The following is a 15,963-nucleotide window of genomic DNA, read 5'->3' on the forward strand; positions in this document are numbered from 1 at the left end:
GAGGTATGTTAATCAGATCCAGACCTGCCTCCCTGTGACCAGCAGACAACCCATAATAATAATAATCTGACACACATTGCAACAGACACGGAGCCAATTAGGGCGTGTGTGAGTTTAATGTGTGGGTTTCTGACTTCTTTTTTTTTTTAACATATAATGTAAACAAACTTTTGGTTTTCTTACAATGGCATGAAGAGACACCCAGTTAAAGGGCCAGTTCAAAACATTTTAGGCCTTATTGATACCTCGGCCTGTTGTATCGATGACGTACTACTAAGATATGCAATTGTCAGACTTTTGCTACAAACTCGATATAATGGAGGTGGATGGGATTTAGTCTGTCATGCTCTCTCACTCACACACACACCATCACAAAACTCCTTCCAGAAACAGTTACTGTGGATGTTTTCACTAGGACTATTTCTTCCGTTGAAATTTCTTCTTGGCCCATTGAGGAGTGCAGTAGTGTGTATGTGTGTGTGTGTGCCATTATCATCAGAGTGGGAGGACAAAGTGGCTGCTTAACTAGGTCAGACGAACAAAGCCCACCCTACGCAAACACACACACACACACACACACACACACACACACACACACACACACACACACACACACACACACACACACAGGGACACACTTTCACGGCTGCCGATGAAGAGAATTTTGAAGCAGTTGAGCAGTAGATTATTCACCGAGTGAAACTCAACTTTTGGAGGTAAAAGTTGCGTTTCAACTATGTCGAAGCATGTCAGGTCACAAATATGACCTCGAGTGACTGCGAGAAAAAATATTCCTAAGTATAATAACTTATGGGAGATACTCAACAGATGTTCGCAGTTGGACAGCAGGACAGATTTGAATTTTTTTTTCATTTCTTAAAGGGTTCTTGTGCAAAACGAACGACAAGGAGGAGCATTGCAGCAGAGAGCACATCGTATTATCTTTTAGGTGAAATGAAAGGAGAATAATTACTTTTACAAATTCTCATGCAACGAATCTGCCAAATGTTTGAGTCAGAAGCTGAGATTCAAAGTGACTTTTGTTAACGATCCTCTTTGTGACCTGCCAAACTTTTATATGCGACCCAGTAGAAGGTTTTTAGCAGTAAAAGATGTCTCACACTGGGCACAAAATGTTAAACCAAGCATCAAACCCAAGATTTATAGTTATTAGTTATTAGTTCTTTGTTGCGATCGTCGCGCGTCCATTTCCTTTGTCATCACATGATGCAGTTGAGGATTTGATGGCCTCTTGTTTTCCCTGTGTACATTGTATTGTATTTGTGGGATTAAGTCTGTATAATTAGAGCATTGGGAGCGATGGTCTGTTATCAAGGCTTGTGGCAGATGCCTGTCTAAGCTCGTCACACACACCAACACACACGCATGCACGCACACATACAAAAACACACACACACACACACACACACACACAGAGAGAAGTCAGCTTCAGAACATGATACAGATTAGTGTTCAGACTCTCTTCTCCTCTTTGTCCCCTCCCCCTCATTTCCCTGCCGCTGACCCCCTCCAACATTCCTCTTCCCCGTCTTTTCATGAATGAATTCGGGGGGAAACTGTAAATCAACACGGTTACAATGCTGGACACTTGAATTAAACAACCTCTTGACTGATACATTGGTCAGCCGGATAATCGGCCGATATGAGCCTTTGGCAGATAAATCGATATCCGAGTTTGCCGATATGAAAACTTTCGTTTCACAATATAAACAATGATGAAAAGATATGCATTAATGTTCAAATTGTGCATAAATATATAGATATTTTCATTTTCATTTAAGCGCTGTATTTAATTTGTTAAATTTCTGTTTTATTATTTATAATAAAGTTTATGGATGTAACGGTATGATATCAAGTCTAGAAGTCATATACATATATAATAAAACATTTTACAAAGTGCTTCACAATAAGCAAGATAAAAAATCAATAAAACGAACAATAAAATAATTATAATTAAAATAAAATTTGGAGCAAACTGCAAAGCCGACACCCCACAATTAATAGAAAAGCAAATTTTAAAAAAGGAAAGCAGGAAAAGCTAAATCTGAGATACATTGAAATGCATTGAGAGTAAAAGCATTATTTCTCCAGGTCGTATATGATTAATTTTGAATTAAAATGAAACAGGGGCCCAGAAATCTTCATAAATAACTGTTCATTTAGAACAATGTGTTGATTAAAACCTCTAAATCCTCATGAACCTGATTCCCTTTGCTTCTAGTTTGAAGTAGAGCAGAAATAATGAGTCAATTGATCAATTGAGATGATTGACAGAAAATGTATTTATTATTGACTTATTTAGAGTAGAATAAGAACCTCTGCTTGGTTTCTTCAACTCAACGTAACTGCCGATTTTCACTACATAGATTTTGGAGTTTAAAAAAAATAACACTTTCATTCATACTTTTTATTATCATAATAATAATAATGAAAATTAAAGATTTGTTGCAACCGCTCAGACTTTAATCTTGTGTGATTGGTGATGATGGTATTAATAGCTGTCGCCTCTTTACTGTACATCAGCGGTCTCACACTGTATATACGCCCACGCCCACACACACACACCACTGCAGTGTCTCCATCCGCCCCTCCTGCATCGCTCCATCCATCCCTCGGTCTCCCTCCTCCTCCCATCCCTCCTCACCAGCCTCCACAGCTAATTAAGCTAATGTTAGCACAGCAGCACCATCACAATGTAAAGTGCCATAGATGCTAACCAGCACAAGTGAAGCGCAGCACTGAGAGACTTTAAGGTCAGTAAGACGTTTTCTTGATCATACTACAGCGTGGAATCAAGTCAGCCACACGACCTTTACAAATCCTCGTCCAAGGATATGACTGACTTTATACACAAGGGATGTTTGGTGAGTAATATGATCACAATATCTAAATCTATCACATGGTTTTGGTGCCCGATCCATCCGGTTAGTTTAACAACACGCACCACTTTTGTTTCTGTTGGATATGATTGTGACTTCAGCCCTCATACTTGAATGAAATAAAACAACTCACTGTGTTGAGTTCAGTGCTGGGATATGAACAAACGAAATTATGTCGGTCATCTAGAAACAGGAACACACACCTTCCTGAACTCTCTGAACCATGACTGAACCCAGTTTACTACCCACAGGTGAACTTTTTAACTTTCTTTTTTTTAACTTAAGTATGTGATTATACTGGGGATGTAAATTTTTCAGCAAACAAGAATCTCAGAAACGTGACACATCACAGACAACAGAGCTTGTTGCACTTTCCTGTTGGTGTGAAATATACCAATGCTGACAAATGTGTGCCTCTAACTACATGAATTCAGTGTTTCCCCTACCATCGAATTTGGGGGGCGCCCCGCCTTTCCAACCGGAGCCCCCGCCCCCCCTGAAAAGTCAAATTAATTTTAAAAAAATGTATTACAAACCCAGAACATTTTTTTCATGATCTATTGGTCTGTAAAAAATAAAGAAAAAAAATAGCAACAAAAATAATTATCCACCACAGATTCCCTGGTCAAGGTGACTAGATGGAAATTGCATTTCTCTCTATTATTCTTAATTTTCACAAACCAATCATTCAATCAAAAAAAATTAATCAACAGATATATCAATGACGAAGGTTGAATTATCTTCACTTTAATCAACTACAGCTGTTCAATGCTGCTTTTATCAAAACATGAGTAATAATGATATAATATACAGTATAATAGTATAGTAGTCACAGGGTACGTTTTCCTGCAGAGTACTTTTACTTATATTTTAAGTGCATTTCCCTGATTATATTCACAAACTTTTCCTTATGTTATTTTTCCAGCGCAACTTTTGTGAGTGATTGAGCATCTTCACAGAGTTTACTTAGCTAGAGGACCTGGATACCTCTTCCACCACGAGTGTATTTTGTGAGGGGGTGTTCATTGAAAACAGATATTGTACAAGTATTCAATGAAATATAAAATGGCTTAATATTGGTGCTGGATCAAAAACAGTACATATATTTTTTTTTTACCAGCACGGTGGTCAAATAAAACGTGTTGTTCTCATCACCTTCAACCCTGCCACCTTCAAGAGGACCCGACAGCATCCACGTTACCATGGAAACCTGGCTGGTCCTGATACTGATGGAACCTTTTTCTCCGAGTGCACCTGACCCTCATTCAGGACGAGTGTGCCAACTTCTCTTTAACAGAAACTGTCTGTTTGACAAGACATCCCCCAACAGACAATTCAAACAACCACAGGCATTTAAAAAAAAAAAATAAATGTATGTCTTTGCTTTACACAGATGACATCATGCACCGGAAGGTGTGTTTGTAACTGGACAGGTAGCCGGATGCTGTGATTCATTGAGGCAAACAGAAGAGAGCATCCACCCTGTTATGTGTCTGTGTGTCAGGCACCTTGTTGGATCATCGTGTCTTCAACTGTCCCTCCTGGTGATGCTCAGACTAACCAACACCCGGTCGGCGTTGTAGCGTCTGGGTCGAGTGAAGGAGCAGTGATTTCACAATTATCACACTCACACACACACACACACACACACGCTAGATTGTCGCTGTTGCACCGTCTTCCTTGTTTTGTTTCGTGTCGCCTCAGCCTCCAAGCAGCTCCCCCAGCGGGGTCAACGTGGCAGGTAGAAAGCCGACATTAGAAGAAGATACGCCGGGTAAAAAAAAAAAACGACCGACCCGCCGCGCTAGCATGTATCAACGCAAGCTAGCAGAGCAAGCTAACCAGGAGGGGGGAAGCTAACGTCTTTCACATCTCACACACACACACACACACACTGCGCCCTTACCTCATAGTTCAGACCTCCATGGTGAAATGACTGGATGAAAGTGGCTCGTTCGCGTGTGACCACACACGCGCGCGCGCGCGGTGGTTTCGGGCTGCGAGCTCGTTCTATCACCGAAGCCGCTTTCCGGCGATTCTCCACCAGCGGTGCCGAAATTCCGACCGACTGAAGAGGGACGTCTGGAAAATGGGGTAACGCCGCGGAAGTATCGCGAGAAGATGGATGCCCCCCCCCTCCTACCCCACCCAGAACCAACCAATAAGGGCGGTCCTGTGCATGATCTCGCGATATCTTGCTAGCCTTTGGATCACAGGGACGCTGCGAAGGGGGAGAGGATTAGTAGCACTCCTGCTGCTGCTGACTGCTGCTCATTACAGAGATTAATAAACAGTTTGTTTATTAAAATGATTATGAAAATATACCCCCCAAAACCAATTAGATGTTACGACACATGTCTCTCAGAATGCTGCTGCTCGGATCGAGGATGAAAGATGATGACAATAAATAAAGCTACCAGATATTTAAACATCTGCAATCCAGAAAAGAGGAAAAGTTAACAGGCTAAATAATATGATAAATATGTTTATAAAGTATTATTTATTTATTTTTTCATATGTTGGGGAACTAATGTCCCTCGATTAAGAGGATCAGCAGTGGTTGGAAAGTGCTTTGAGTGGCTTTGATCTTTCAACAGTTTTCATAACATTTGATAGAAAATGAATTTGTATAGCTGAGTCTATCCAACAGAACATAAAGCAATAAAAAAATCTTCACCTCTTTTAACTGCAACATAAAAGTGCTGCTTACATGCCAATAAAAAAACAATAACTGTCCAGTAATCTACTACTAGAGATAATAGTGGCCATTCTATATTCATAGTACATTTACTTTTTATGTATCTTAAGTCAATTTTGTTGAAACTCCTACGCATTGGAATGCATGACTTTTAGTCATTAATGAGTATTTTTGAGATCACCATAAAGAACATTGTTTCCTGCCACCTAAAAGAGCAGACATGGCAATGAATAGGCATATATGCATACACATTTCAATATCATGTAATATCTAAAAATAATCAATTGTAGAGTCTTAAACTGAGAAATATGGATTTTGAATTTGAAAACATCTTGCAAATGGGCTAAGGAAGCAAAGATTTTTTTTAAAAAAGGGAACTGAGACAAATAATGCAAATGTGCAAAAATGCATATACATATTGGATGTTATGAGAATGACTGCACTTGGAATAATTAGAGAGAGAGTGAAAGCTGTGAAATACAAGACAGGCTGTACCGCAGATGATTCAAACAGAATACAGGGGGGAAACATTGATTAAAGATTGTTTGAGAGATTATTTAATTAAGTAATTTGTGGACTTTGTGTTGGAGTTTTCATCCATCATGTAAAAAGAGTGTTTATGGCATACAAACCGTCTCTGAGTGTCACGTGATTGTAGCTTTAAAAGCATAAAGCAAAAACATAAAAGCAAAATCCCAGCAATTTCTGAGAGTTAGTAGAAATATTAATAAATATGTATATATTTAAATTCTGTGAGAGATTGTTGACGAGTGTTGAAAATTTCAGCTTGACTCCACTTATTTTAAATATTCTTATAAAGTTGTTCTTTGGGGGTCTGTGGTGTTTAAAAAATGTAGTAATCATGACCTCCAGTAGAGGGCGGTGCTTTGATAACAATAACACCTCTCGGCAAAAATGGAAACAACGAAGAAGAAAGAAGGGGTCAGCTGATGCTTTTATCCGGAAATGTAAAGTAGCAGCGGTTTTTACAGGAGAAAACAAATAACCAAATACACGAATAAGGTTTTGACAAGCAAATATATTACATTGTGTCGAGGTTTTATATCCGTGTGACAGCATGAAAGGTTTATACTGCCGAGCTGCTGCGAGCGACGCGCAGCCCAAGTTCGTCATTCAGGAAGCGGTGAGTCTTGTTTGTTTGTTTATGTCCAGACGGCTGCTGCCTGGAGGAAGAGGACGATCATAATAATCCTAATTTATAATATATACACACGTTTTTACAGCATCAGACACTAAAGAAGCAGATCAGGAGTACAGACAATGACGTGTGCACATTCAATATGAATGTCCAGCTGCTGATTTCAGTCCATCACATTGGAATCTAAAAATAAAAATAAAAATAATCTGTTGTTTGGTTCATTATTAGTATGTGTTAGGTATATAATATCATTCAGACAATAATAAGGTATTTTCATCAGATCAGTAACAATACATCACTTTGCCATCAGCACCTTTTATATCTTTGTTTTTTAAAATGTGTTTCTCAATAGTTTTTATTGCTTCTGTTTTTAAATGTTTCTCTGTTTTTAAATGAATGTCTGATCTGTGGATTATGTATTTTAAGTGTTATATTATGGAAGAGACAATAAATCAGATTCTGAATGTGACACGGATCAAATTGAAAAACACCTCACGTCTTTCTTTTACAGAGTATTTGTAGCATAGTTTTGGTAGATTGTGAGTATTGAATGCAACATATTTTATACCTTAAAATATGTTGCAGTATATGTCATTATTATTAAAATATGTTAGATTGTGTGTTTGACTTTTGCCTGTGCAGCAGATGTTAAACATGTGACAGTTTGTGTCTGTTGTTTGTTTCTCTGCAGACTCTTCCAGAGGAGTTAGGCAGCCATCAGGTCAGAGTCCAGGTGAAGGCGTGTGGACTCAGCCCTCTGGACCTCAAGGTACTTAAAAAAATATCAAAATTCCCAGTGAAAGTGGACTGAATTTTAAATCATTTGTTCTAACACCACCACTTGTGTGACCGTCGCTGCTGACTTCTCTCCTCTCCTCTGCACTCTGCTCATCCCGTCCTGTGCTGTAGTTGCTCGCCGACGTCGGGATCCAGAGAGATTTGATTCCTGTCGGCAGAGAGGTCGCCGGTGTCGTCCTGCAAGGTCGTAAATACGCAAACACACACGGTGATAAATGGTGAGCATCTTTAAAGACCCGGGGTGGGCAGTGGTTTAACCGGTGTGTTTCTCTTGTTTTCTCTCTGCAGTTGGTCCAAAGGTTTCATTTTTCCAGCCTGAGGACAAGGTTGTAGGTTAGAAAATTTATATGTCCGACCTGGATTGATATATCTGATATTTACTGTGGGGAGCATGACAGCAATTAGTGGGTTTAGGGTTCCTTATTTAAGGACTCGTGACTTTGTTATTTTGGCAAATATCTGACAATAATAACATAAGATTAATCTTTATTTATCGCCTCCTGAGATTATTGTAATATTTTCAAAGATCTAGAATTTGTCATTCAAGGCTCTCATGTCGAAATTAATAATCTATAACATTGAGATCTTCCTCATATTTAACATTTCATTCAGTAAAATAGGATAAAAATTAGTTTAGCATTTTTTCACATACTGTATACAGTATGTTATCACGATATTATTATTGTTAATATTGCCAATACCCAACACCCAGTATACATTACACCCTGCTCATGCATGTGATGGTACAGTATATCATGACGTTTTTCCTCCACCTTCAGGTATTCTTCCCCTGGACTCTCCCTGCTCTGGACTCTGTGACGCAATTGACATAGATGAACACTATTTAGGTAACACACACACACACGACCCTTCCTTCACTAGTATCTCCCTGGGTTAACTTTAAAACCGTGCACAAGAAACAAGAGAATTTCCAGTCCGTTCCTTTTTGGTAGGTGAAAAATCATTTGAAAGAGGGAAAAATGTCAGCTCTCTCAAAGCTAGAAACTGTGATGTCATGAAGACCTAATGAAATCATATTAATCTAATTTAATTAACGTGTGCGTTTCTGTTTCCAGTTCAGAAGCCAGAGAAGCTCAGCTCTGTGTGTGCTGCGGCATCACTACGTGACGGCCTATGCGCTTACACTGCTCTACACACACATGCTCGCATAGCAGCCGGACACACACTCCTGGTCATGGACGGAGGCAGTGTATGTTAAAAAATAAGAATCATGTCTTATACCATGTTACCGCAATAGCATCCAGAATTGCATCAGTTGATCTTTGCCGCATTATATGGTTGCATGTCTTCTTCTTCTCATATTTCCTTCTTTAAAATCTAACAAATAAATGCCAACAAAAAAACACAATAAGAATTAGGTTTTCAGTGTTCATGCCTTTGTAACAATCTTTTTTCTCTGCTCCCTCCTCAGTCTTTTGGCCTGATGTGCATCCAGCTGGCCTGTTACCACGGAGTGAAGGTCCTGACGACATCACATTCGCCACAGGATCACACTTTCCTGGAGCAGCTCCGGCCCAGCGTAGGTCTGTACAGGCCGGTGCCGCAACGTCTGTACTTCACTTGTACCAGACTTTTTAACGCCCTGAAATACTGAGTGTCTGAAATGTTTCAACTGCATTTTCTCCATAATCCCGACAGTTATATATAAAAATATACTACTGCTCTTTGCTGATAATTTCTTGCTCTTTCGCTCAAATTTCAACCTTTCCCTTCTTTTTCCTTCCTGTCTCCGTCACCTTCATGTTTCCCTCAGGTGTTCAGGATCCTTTAGTCGGTGAGCTGAGCTCTTTCCTTTCCATCTTTGGAACAGACTTACTTGCTTCCTTGCCTGATTTTTTTTTTATACATATTTTCCTGCAGCATTTATATCCTATGTAACCGGAGTAATCTGTCCAAAAGGAAACAGAAATGATTAGTTTATTATTCTGAGTAAATTGTTTAAAAGGTAAATAGATCTCAAAGATGCTGCCACCATGTGGAGAACAATAAAAAGTACAAATGCAGCAAATGAAACAGCTGTGGATGAGATATTTGGCGTATTAAAACGTATTATAAACTAGATTTCCTCACGAATGTGTGTGTGTCCGTGTGTGGTGTGTGAAGCCAGGGTGATTCAGGTCAACAACGGCTCGTCGGACCTGCTGCCACTGGTGTTGGAGGAGACTGGAGGACTGGGAGTGGATATCGTGATCGACTCTGGAGGTAAAAAGTGAACACTGATGAATCTGGTTTCTGAATGGAAGTAGACCGACCCAGAATCCTGACACCAGAGCAATTCACTGTGTTTGTGTAGTTCGTCTGCAGGACGAGGAGGAACCGGAGGCGATGAAACTGCACCCACACAAACATGACATCATCAGCGTGCTGGGAGTCGGGGGCCACTGGGTCACATCCCACCAAGACCTGCAGGTGAGCGAGCGTCAGACCTCGAAGCTGCTTCTTGAGTGATTTTTTAAAAGAATATAATCCATCTGCTTCCAAAATCTCCAATTAAAAAGATGGAATTTAAATCCCAACTGTAATTTCAGATTAGATTTAGATTATCAGTCTTAAATTATTCTGAAAGCAAAAAGCTGCTACGACATCAGATATGGATCAAGACTGGACCTACTGTGATGATTTTGATAACTTTTAGAAAACATGGTTCTTGTGGTTTTTAAGTGTTAAATACGGCCTGGAGCAAATATTAAGAGTGAAGAAATATCTGATCAGCCTGCGGGTCATTAATACCGGTTTCCTCACCTTTCTGTTTCGTCCTATCTTTTTTCTATAGCTGGATCCTCCAGACTGTAGATTACTGCATTTAAAATCAGCCTCCCTGTCGTTCCTCAACCCTGAGGTGTGGACAGCTTCGTCGGCTCAGCAAGGACGGTACCTCCGTATCCTCTCTGGGCTCACGTTGTGAAATTTGAAAAATATTATGTAAAGAACACGATCAGGCTCCGACACCGTGTCATCTTTAACGACATTCATTGACAGATATTCTGAGGGACATTGTGGAGAAGATGTCGACCGGAGTACTCAGGTAACTCGAGAAACACCACAGCAACCAGTCACATTAAAGTCAGTTTACCCAACAACAGTTAGGGTTAGGTTCACTAAGGTCAGAGGTCACAGAGGCTTGAAATATAGAAGATTTTGGCAACATAAAGTAAAAACTGATTTTTTAAAACACAGTTCACACTGAGTTTACATTTTTAAGGCGATCCTATATGAGTCACTGCACAGTCCCAGGATTTACATCCCACATCCACACACACGCACGCACGCAAACTGTATAATCTAATCTAACCTAATCAAATCCAATCTGTGTGTCTGGTTTCAATCTGCGTCTCCAGACCTCGGCCCGAGGAGGCGGTCCCGCTCTATGAAGCCACGGTTGTCATGGAGACCGTCCAGCGACAGCAGAAGAAAAAAGCTGTCGTTCAACTCTGAGGCGCTTCGCAGAGTCGTAGCCCCACGGTTCAATACGTTTACTTCTTCTTTATTGCTTCTTTTTCTTCTGTTAAATGTCGTAATTTAACAGTTACAGTCGCCTTTTTTACCTGTTAAATTGTTGTTTGGAGGCTGAAACCAGTCACAACGAGCATCATGCAGAAGACTGAAGAATAAACCTGTCGCCTTTTCATTATCAACACAGAGAAACAGACATATTTACACCTGGAAACAGGAGGCTCCGGAAACGTTTGACTTTAAACTGAAACCGATAAAAGAGCCAGTGTGTTTCCTTCAAATACAGATACTTTGGCCCCAATCAGTCTCTAAACCTGTGAATCTGTGTGAGACCAAAATCACATTAAAAGCCTCTGTGGTCACCGTTTGTCATGTTATAGTTCTCGGAGAATCCATTAACCTATATTTGACTCAATAAGTATAGATTTCACATGACAGAAATGCTGATGATTTAACAAAATTGTTGATTTTGGTGTAAATAAATCAAAATCTATGTTACGTCTTAAAAAAGGGTTGTGTGATGTCACATCTCAAGCTTGTGAACTTTGTAATTACTTGAACAAAATCCAGTGGAAATAAGAGAATCTTTTTTTTTTATTACTGTACTGTGCCATTTAATTATAAAACAAATAATAATAAAAAAACATGACTTAGAGCTGAAAATGTTTCTCTTTAAAAAAATACATCAGTCTTTTCTGATAGACCTGCCTCTGTGTTGTTGTCCAGAAGTGTTGAAGAGTAATACTGCACTGTGTCCGAGGCCATTGTCTCTGATGATAATGATGATTGATGAACGCCTCACTGCTGCGTCCTGCTGCCTCTGTGACGATGGTCGTACAGCGTCACCAGTCCAGCCATTAACTTGTCATCTTGTTGCAACTGGCAGACGAGGGCACCACCCAGATGTCAGCTCACGGCGTCGTCATCATCATTATCATCTGGTTGGCATGGCAACGCTTCATCTGGTTGTCTCACCGTGCCCCGCAGTGCCTCGAGACAGCGTCCCAGGATGCACCTCTCCTCCTGTCGCAGCGACTGCACCACGTCCAGCTGCTCCCTGACCGCCGGGTCGCACTGCCGCAGGAGGTCGGAGATCTAAACACAAACAAACAGACAAAAGATATAGGACAATCATTTGATCAATCATTTGTCCATACTTGTTGGGAGTGTGTGCACACGTACACACACCTTTTCCAGAGCTGCGTTTGTGTCTTGTAGTAGTCGCTGACAGAGAGTCTCGGCCGTGTGGACGCTCCACTCCTCCCTCTCTTCACACACCGCCTGGCCGAGCAACACTGCCTTCCACTGGCGACTATGAAAAATACACACACACACACATATTTAAAGCTGCAAGTCTTCATGAATTAGAATGAGCGTGTGTATGTGTGTGTGTCTTACTACAGCGTTTGCGGCATGGACAACAGTCTGAGAGCCGTCATCAGCCTCCAACTGGGGCCGTCGCTGGACACAGTCAGGTTACTGAGCGGAGGGAAGAAGAGAAATGGGAGGTTTTTTTGGATTCTATATAATTTTATTTAAAGTCTGTCTGAAACTTTCACACAGGAATGATGCAGGCGATGGAGGAGACTGCGAGCCAAAACATAAAAAAAAAAGGTTAAACCAGTAAGTGACTTGGTTCACGGTTTTTGAGCATAGAGATTTAACATCTTTCCAAAAATGGAGGACAATACTAATACAAGTATATAGTGTATAAAACCAGTTAAAAACACAATAAAAATAATAATAACAATTAGAATCGACTTACTGAACGAAGTTGTTCTCTTTGAGGAACTTCCTCTTCTGGTCCAAACTCCTGTCGCCTCTTAAAACGTCACAGAGGAGATCTGAGGGATTTGGGTGAAACATACAGGCGCAAACTTAAGAACATGAAAAATGATTTTAGTATCGGAGAAAAAAACGTTAGTTTACCTGCGTCTACATAGACAACACTGTGAGGGTTGCCGGGGGCGACAAAGCCGTACTCCAACAAGAGCCGCTGGTTGTCATGGGAACCGTAGTTGATGAAGGCCTGCTGGTAGCGCACGGTCCCGGAAACGCTCCTGATTTCATAACATCTCGTCGCGTCATTGAAACTTGCTTTTACCTGAAATATACAAAACAACCCAAACATTTTTTCATGGGAATTGTGAAACTGATTTAACATATTCAGTATGTGACAGAAATAGTCATAATCATAACTACAGTGTCTACCGAGTCTTTTACAGAAACGGTTACGTGTATGTTACCTGCACGTCCGGCCGGTGGTTGAGCAGGTCCAGGAAAGGGGCTAAAGCATAATGATCCTGTCCAGACAGGAAGTTGTTGGACGGGTGGGACATGAAGACGGAGCGAGTGTTGACGCTACACCACGCCCACCTGGGGAAAATTGGGGGGGTAACGGATTAATAACCTGATAGACGAATAGTACGACAAATTTCAATCTTAGGTGTATTTAGGGTTAGGGTCATACAACAGTAAAGTAGTTGATTCAGAGATCATATATATATATATTAAGTAGAGTACAACTGTTACAGCTGATGTGTTTGACTGGTGTGTGTGTGTGTGTGTGTGTGTGTGTGTGTGTGTGTGTGTGTGAACATACCTCAATGCTTCATACGTGAACACCTCCTCCACAGGCTGACTCAGGACCGGCTGCAGGGATCTGGATCAAAAATGGCATCGTCTGGATCATTTACAGCTCGGCTCGATTTTGACATTATTCAAATAAGGAAATAAGTCTCGTCTGAGGCATTGCGTGTTTAAAGATGTGTACACTAAGTACTGGTGACCCCTCCAGTGAAGCGTGAACTCACCCGAAGAAGTCCCGACTGGAGGAGTGGAGTTCTCGTACTGCCCGCCTCTGCTCCGAGGCCCGCCTCCGCACACCGGCGGGCAGGACGGCCAGGACGCCGTCGGCGAAATAGGCGGGGCAGGTGTAAGTGGTGGGCAGCGCGTCGATGTAAGGGAACCAATCGGACGCTTCTCCTCGGTGCCGCTCGCACACCAGGAACACGCAGAGTGCCAGCAGCGGAGAGAGACGGCACTTCCAGCTGTAGAGAAGAAAAAAAACAGAGACTCAAATCTCTCTGACACCCTCACGCTGTCCACTACACCTCCATTTATTAAGTGTAGATTTGTAGTAGGAAGCAGACGTGAACAGGATATCAGAGATGCTGACAGTTATTAAAGATAAGATCATATTTGCATCACATTGCCCTATTTCTTTTCACTGACATGTGAAGCTGTGTTTCTGTGTTTACCTCTTGATATACTGCCCCAGGTAGCTGCTCAGAACAGTGGCGGTTGTGAGGAGACAGGACTCTGGCAGAGAAATGATCAGCTGGCAGGGCTGAGAGAAGAGGACCGTCAGAAAAAGAGAGATTTAAAACCATAGAGCATCACTGCTTACAGTACATGGTCCTACACTACTGAAGCATTAGATTATTAATATCTGCACAAAGCAAAAAAACAAAACAACAGGCTCGGTGACGAACTCATTAATCAACCTTCTGACAAAAAAGCCAAAAATTATTTCGATCTCAATCAATTATGCTTGAATAACATTCAATTAGCTTGGTAAATCAATTAATTAAACAATCACAGTATCAATGACTGTGAATGAGCTGGAAATAAAAAAAAGAAGTGCTACATTTTCTTATTACTAATTTTGTTTTCTTATGAAAAGAAACAATTAACATGCATTACTGATAAAACACTATCACAGTATTTCTATTTCAGCACATGTTGGTCTCTCTTCGTTGCATGGTTATTATGAGGTAACATGCATTACCTATGTAGTAACGTAATGAAAACCTAATATGGAAGTCTACACCGGTACTGTCTTTGCTGACTTACCTTTATAGTTTTGAGAGTCTGCAATCCTCTGCCTGTGTCTGCACGGAGAGAGGGACAGGACGCACGAACTTTAGCGGGATTTCTGCAGTTTATTAAAATCAGATTACACTGAAAACGTTTCAAGACCTCTCTGTATACGGCACAGTGGTGGAGGGACACCACACTGCTGAGGACACAGACGGACACCAGAGTCGTACCAGTGAAGAGGGCGGGCTGCAGCAGCGATGAGGTGAATCCTCGTTGGTGCAGAAACTTCCTCAGCCTCACATACTGCAGCTGGTGACCCAGAGACACTGAGGAGACAGAGAGAGGCAGACAGTTTACATATGTGTGTATATAATGTGCGGTGGTAAATCATATTTAGGTGGATTTTTTTTTGTATACTATGTGTTTATTTTACTATTCAATTTGTAATTGTTAACCCCTGTACACATATTTCCTAACGTATTATAATAGATAGGCAGTATGGGAGGGTCGTCAGATTTTTCAAAGAAAAATATGCATAAAAGAAAAAGAAAAACACAGCAGCCAACTTGTTAGTACCCGACTGGATGGAGCTTTCACATTTCTGCCTCCTCTTCCTCGCAGCTCGTCCGGCCCGACGGCTGCAGCCCCTCATGACAACACCTGAACACGTGACTCCCGTCCCGGCCACGGGGGGTCACGGTGGTCTTCATCCACCTGAGGCTGCGGTCTTGACTGCTGCCCGTAGTTATCAGACAGAAGAAACTAGTGGTTCACGTTCACGTGTAGTCCCCAAACACTCTTACGTCACACATCTGAGACGCAGCACTTACTGATGATGTAGAGGGACGGTTTTTTTTTTTTCTTCTTCGAGTTTTAATGATGGTTTGTTACCCAGCTTTTAGGCGCATTGCCGCCACCTACTGGCCTGGACTGTAAAGCAAAAACAACCCTAGTCTGTGGATTTTTCTGTGACTGCGGTCATAAAACTGCCATAAAAAAAGGTTATAGTCATGTTACGGACAAACAAATGTCAATAACAAAGTTCTGAACCTTTATTTTCGTTTGTGGCTTTAATTGTTTAGACGTTATTTCAAATTAAAAAAAAGATGATA

At 41.1% G+C, this 15,963-nt stretch overlaps 3 protein-coding genes across 13 annotated transcripts in view; 1 reads left to right on the top strand and 2 right to left on the bottom strand.

The window, feature by feature from the left end:
- The window catches only part of itsn1 (intersectin 1 (SH3 domain protein)), a 37,354-nt gene extending 32,341 nt beyond the window's left edge, over nt 1–5,013 (bottom strand). For 4 of the 10 annotated variants that reach the window (XM_047335213.1, XM_047335216.1, XM_047335214.1 and 1 more), the window contains exon 1: nt 4,807–5,011. The gene's annotated coding sequence lies outside the window, so the exon portion shown is untranslated. Of the gene's footprint in view, nt 1–4,806 lie in introns of all 10 variants that reach the window. The other 6 variants (XM_047335209.1, XM_047335211.1, XM_047335207.1 and 3 more) reach the window with 3 other exon arrangements.
- A 1,506-nt stretch (nt 5,014–6,519) lies between these two features.
- Nucleotides 6,520–11,684, top strand: cryzl1 (crystallin, zeta (quinone reductase)-like 1). 2 transcript variants are annotated; one of them, XM_035606150.2, is made up of 13 exons: nt 6,520–6,742; nt 7,449–7,526; nt 7,667–7,739; nt 7,844–7,888; nt 8,335–8,403; nt 8,632–8,765; nt 8,988–9,099; nt 9,330–9,350; nt 9,680–9,778; nt 9,870–9,985; nt 10,350–10,455; nt 10,556–10,601; nt 10,915–11,684. In XM_035606150.2, the coding sequence occupies exons 1-13, from the start codon at nt 6,677–6,679 to the stop codon at nt 11,009–11,011; spliced, it is 1,062 nt and encodes a 353-aa protein (XP_035462043.2). In that variant the 5' UTR covers nt 6,520–6,676; the 3' UTR covers nt 11,012–11,684. The 2 variants fall into 2 exon arrangements, with proteins under 2 accessions (XP_035462043.2, XP_035462044.2); XM_035606151.2 differs by lacking the exon at nt 9,330–9,350 and having other exon boundaries at nt 6,521–6,742.
- A 137-nt stretch (nt 11,685–11,821) lies between these two features.
- Nucleotides 11,822–15,712, bottom strand: setd4 (SET domain containing 4). Its single transcript, XM_035606149.2, has 12 exons — nt 15,428–15,712; nt 15,082–15,177; nt 14,885–14,922; nt 14,290–14,378; nt 13,843–14,079; nt 13,632–13,691; nt 13,276–13,405; nt 12,959–13,133; nt 12,795–12,873; nt 12,428–12,508; nt 12,218–12,341; nt 11,822–12,124 (listed from the first exon to the last, which is right to left on the bottom strand). Exons 1-12 carry the CDS (start codon nt 15,501–15,503, stop codon nt 11,936–11,938), a joined length of 1,374 nt encoding a protein of 457 aa, XP_035462042.1. The 5' UTR covers nt 15,504–15,712; the 3' UTR covers nt 11,822–11,935.
- Nucleotides 15,713–15,963: the final 251 nt, after the last annotated feature.

Source organism: Scophthalmus maximus, chromosome 10 (genome assembly GCF_022379125.1).
Source record: "Scophthalmus maximus strain ysfricsl-2021 chromosome 10, ASM2237912v1, whole genome shotgun sequence".
NCBI classification, from domain to species: domain Eukaryota; kingdom Metazoa; phylum Chordata; class Actinopteri; order Pleuronectiformes; family Scophthalmidae; genus Scophthalmus; species Scophthalmus maximus.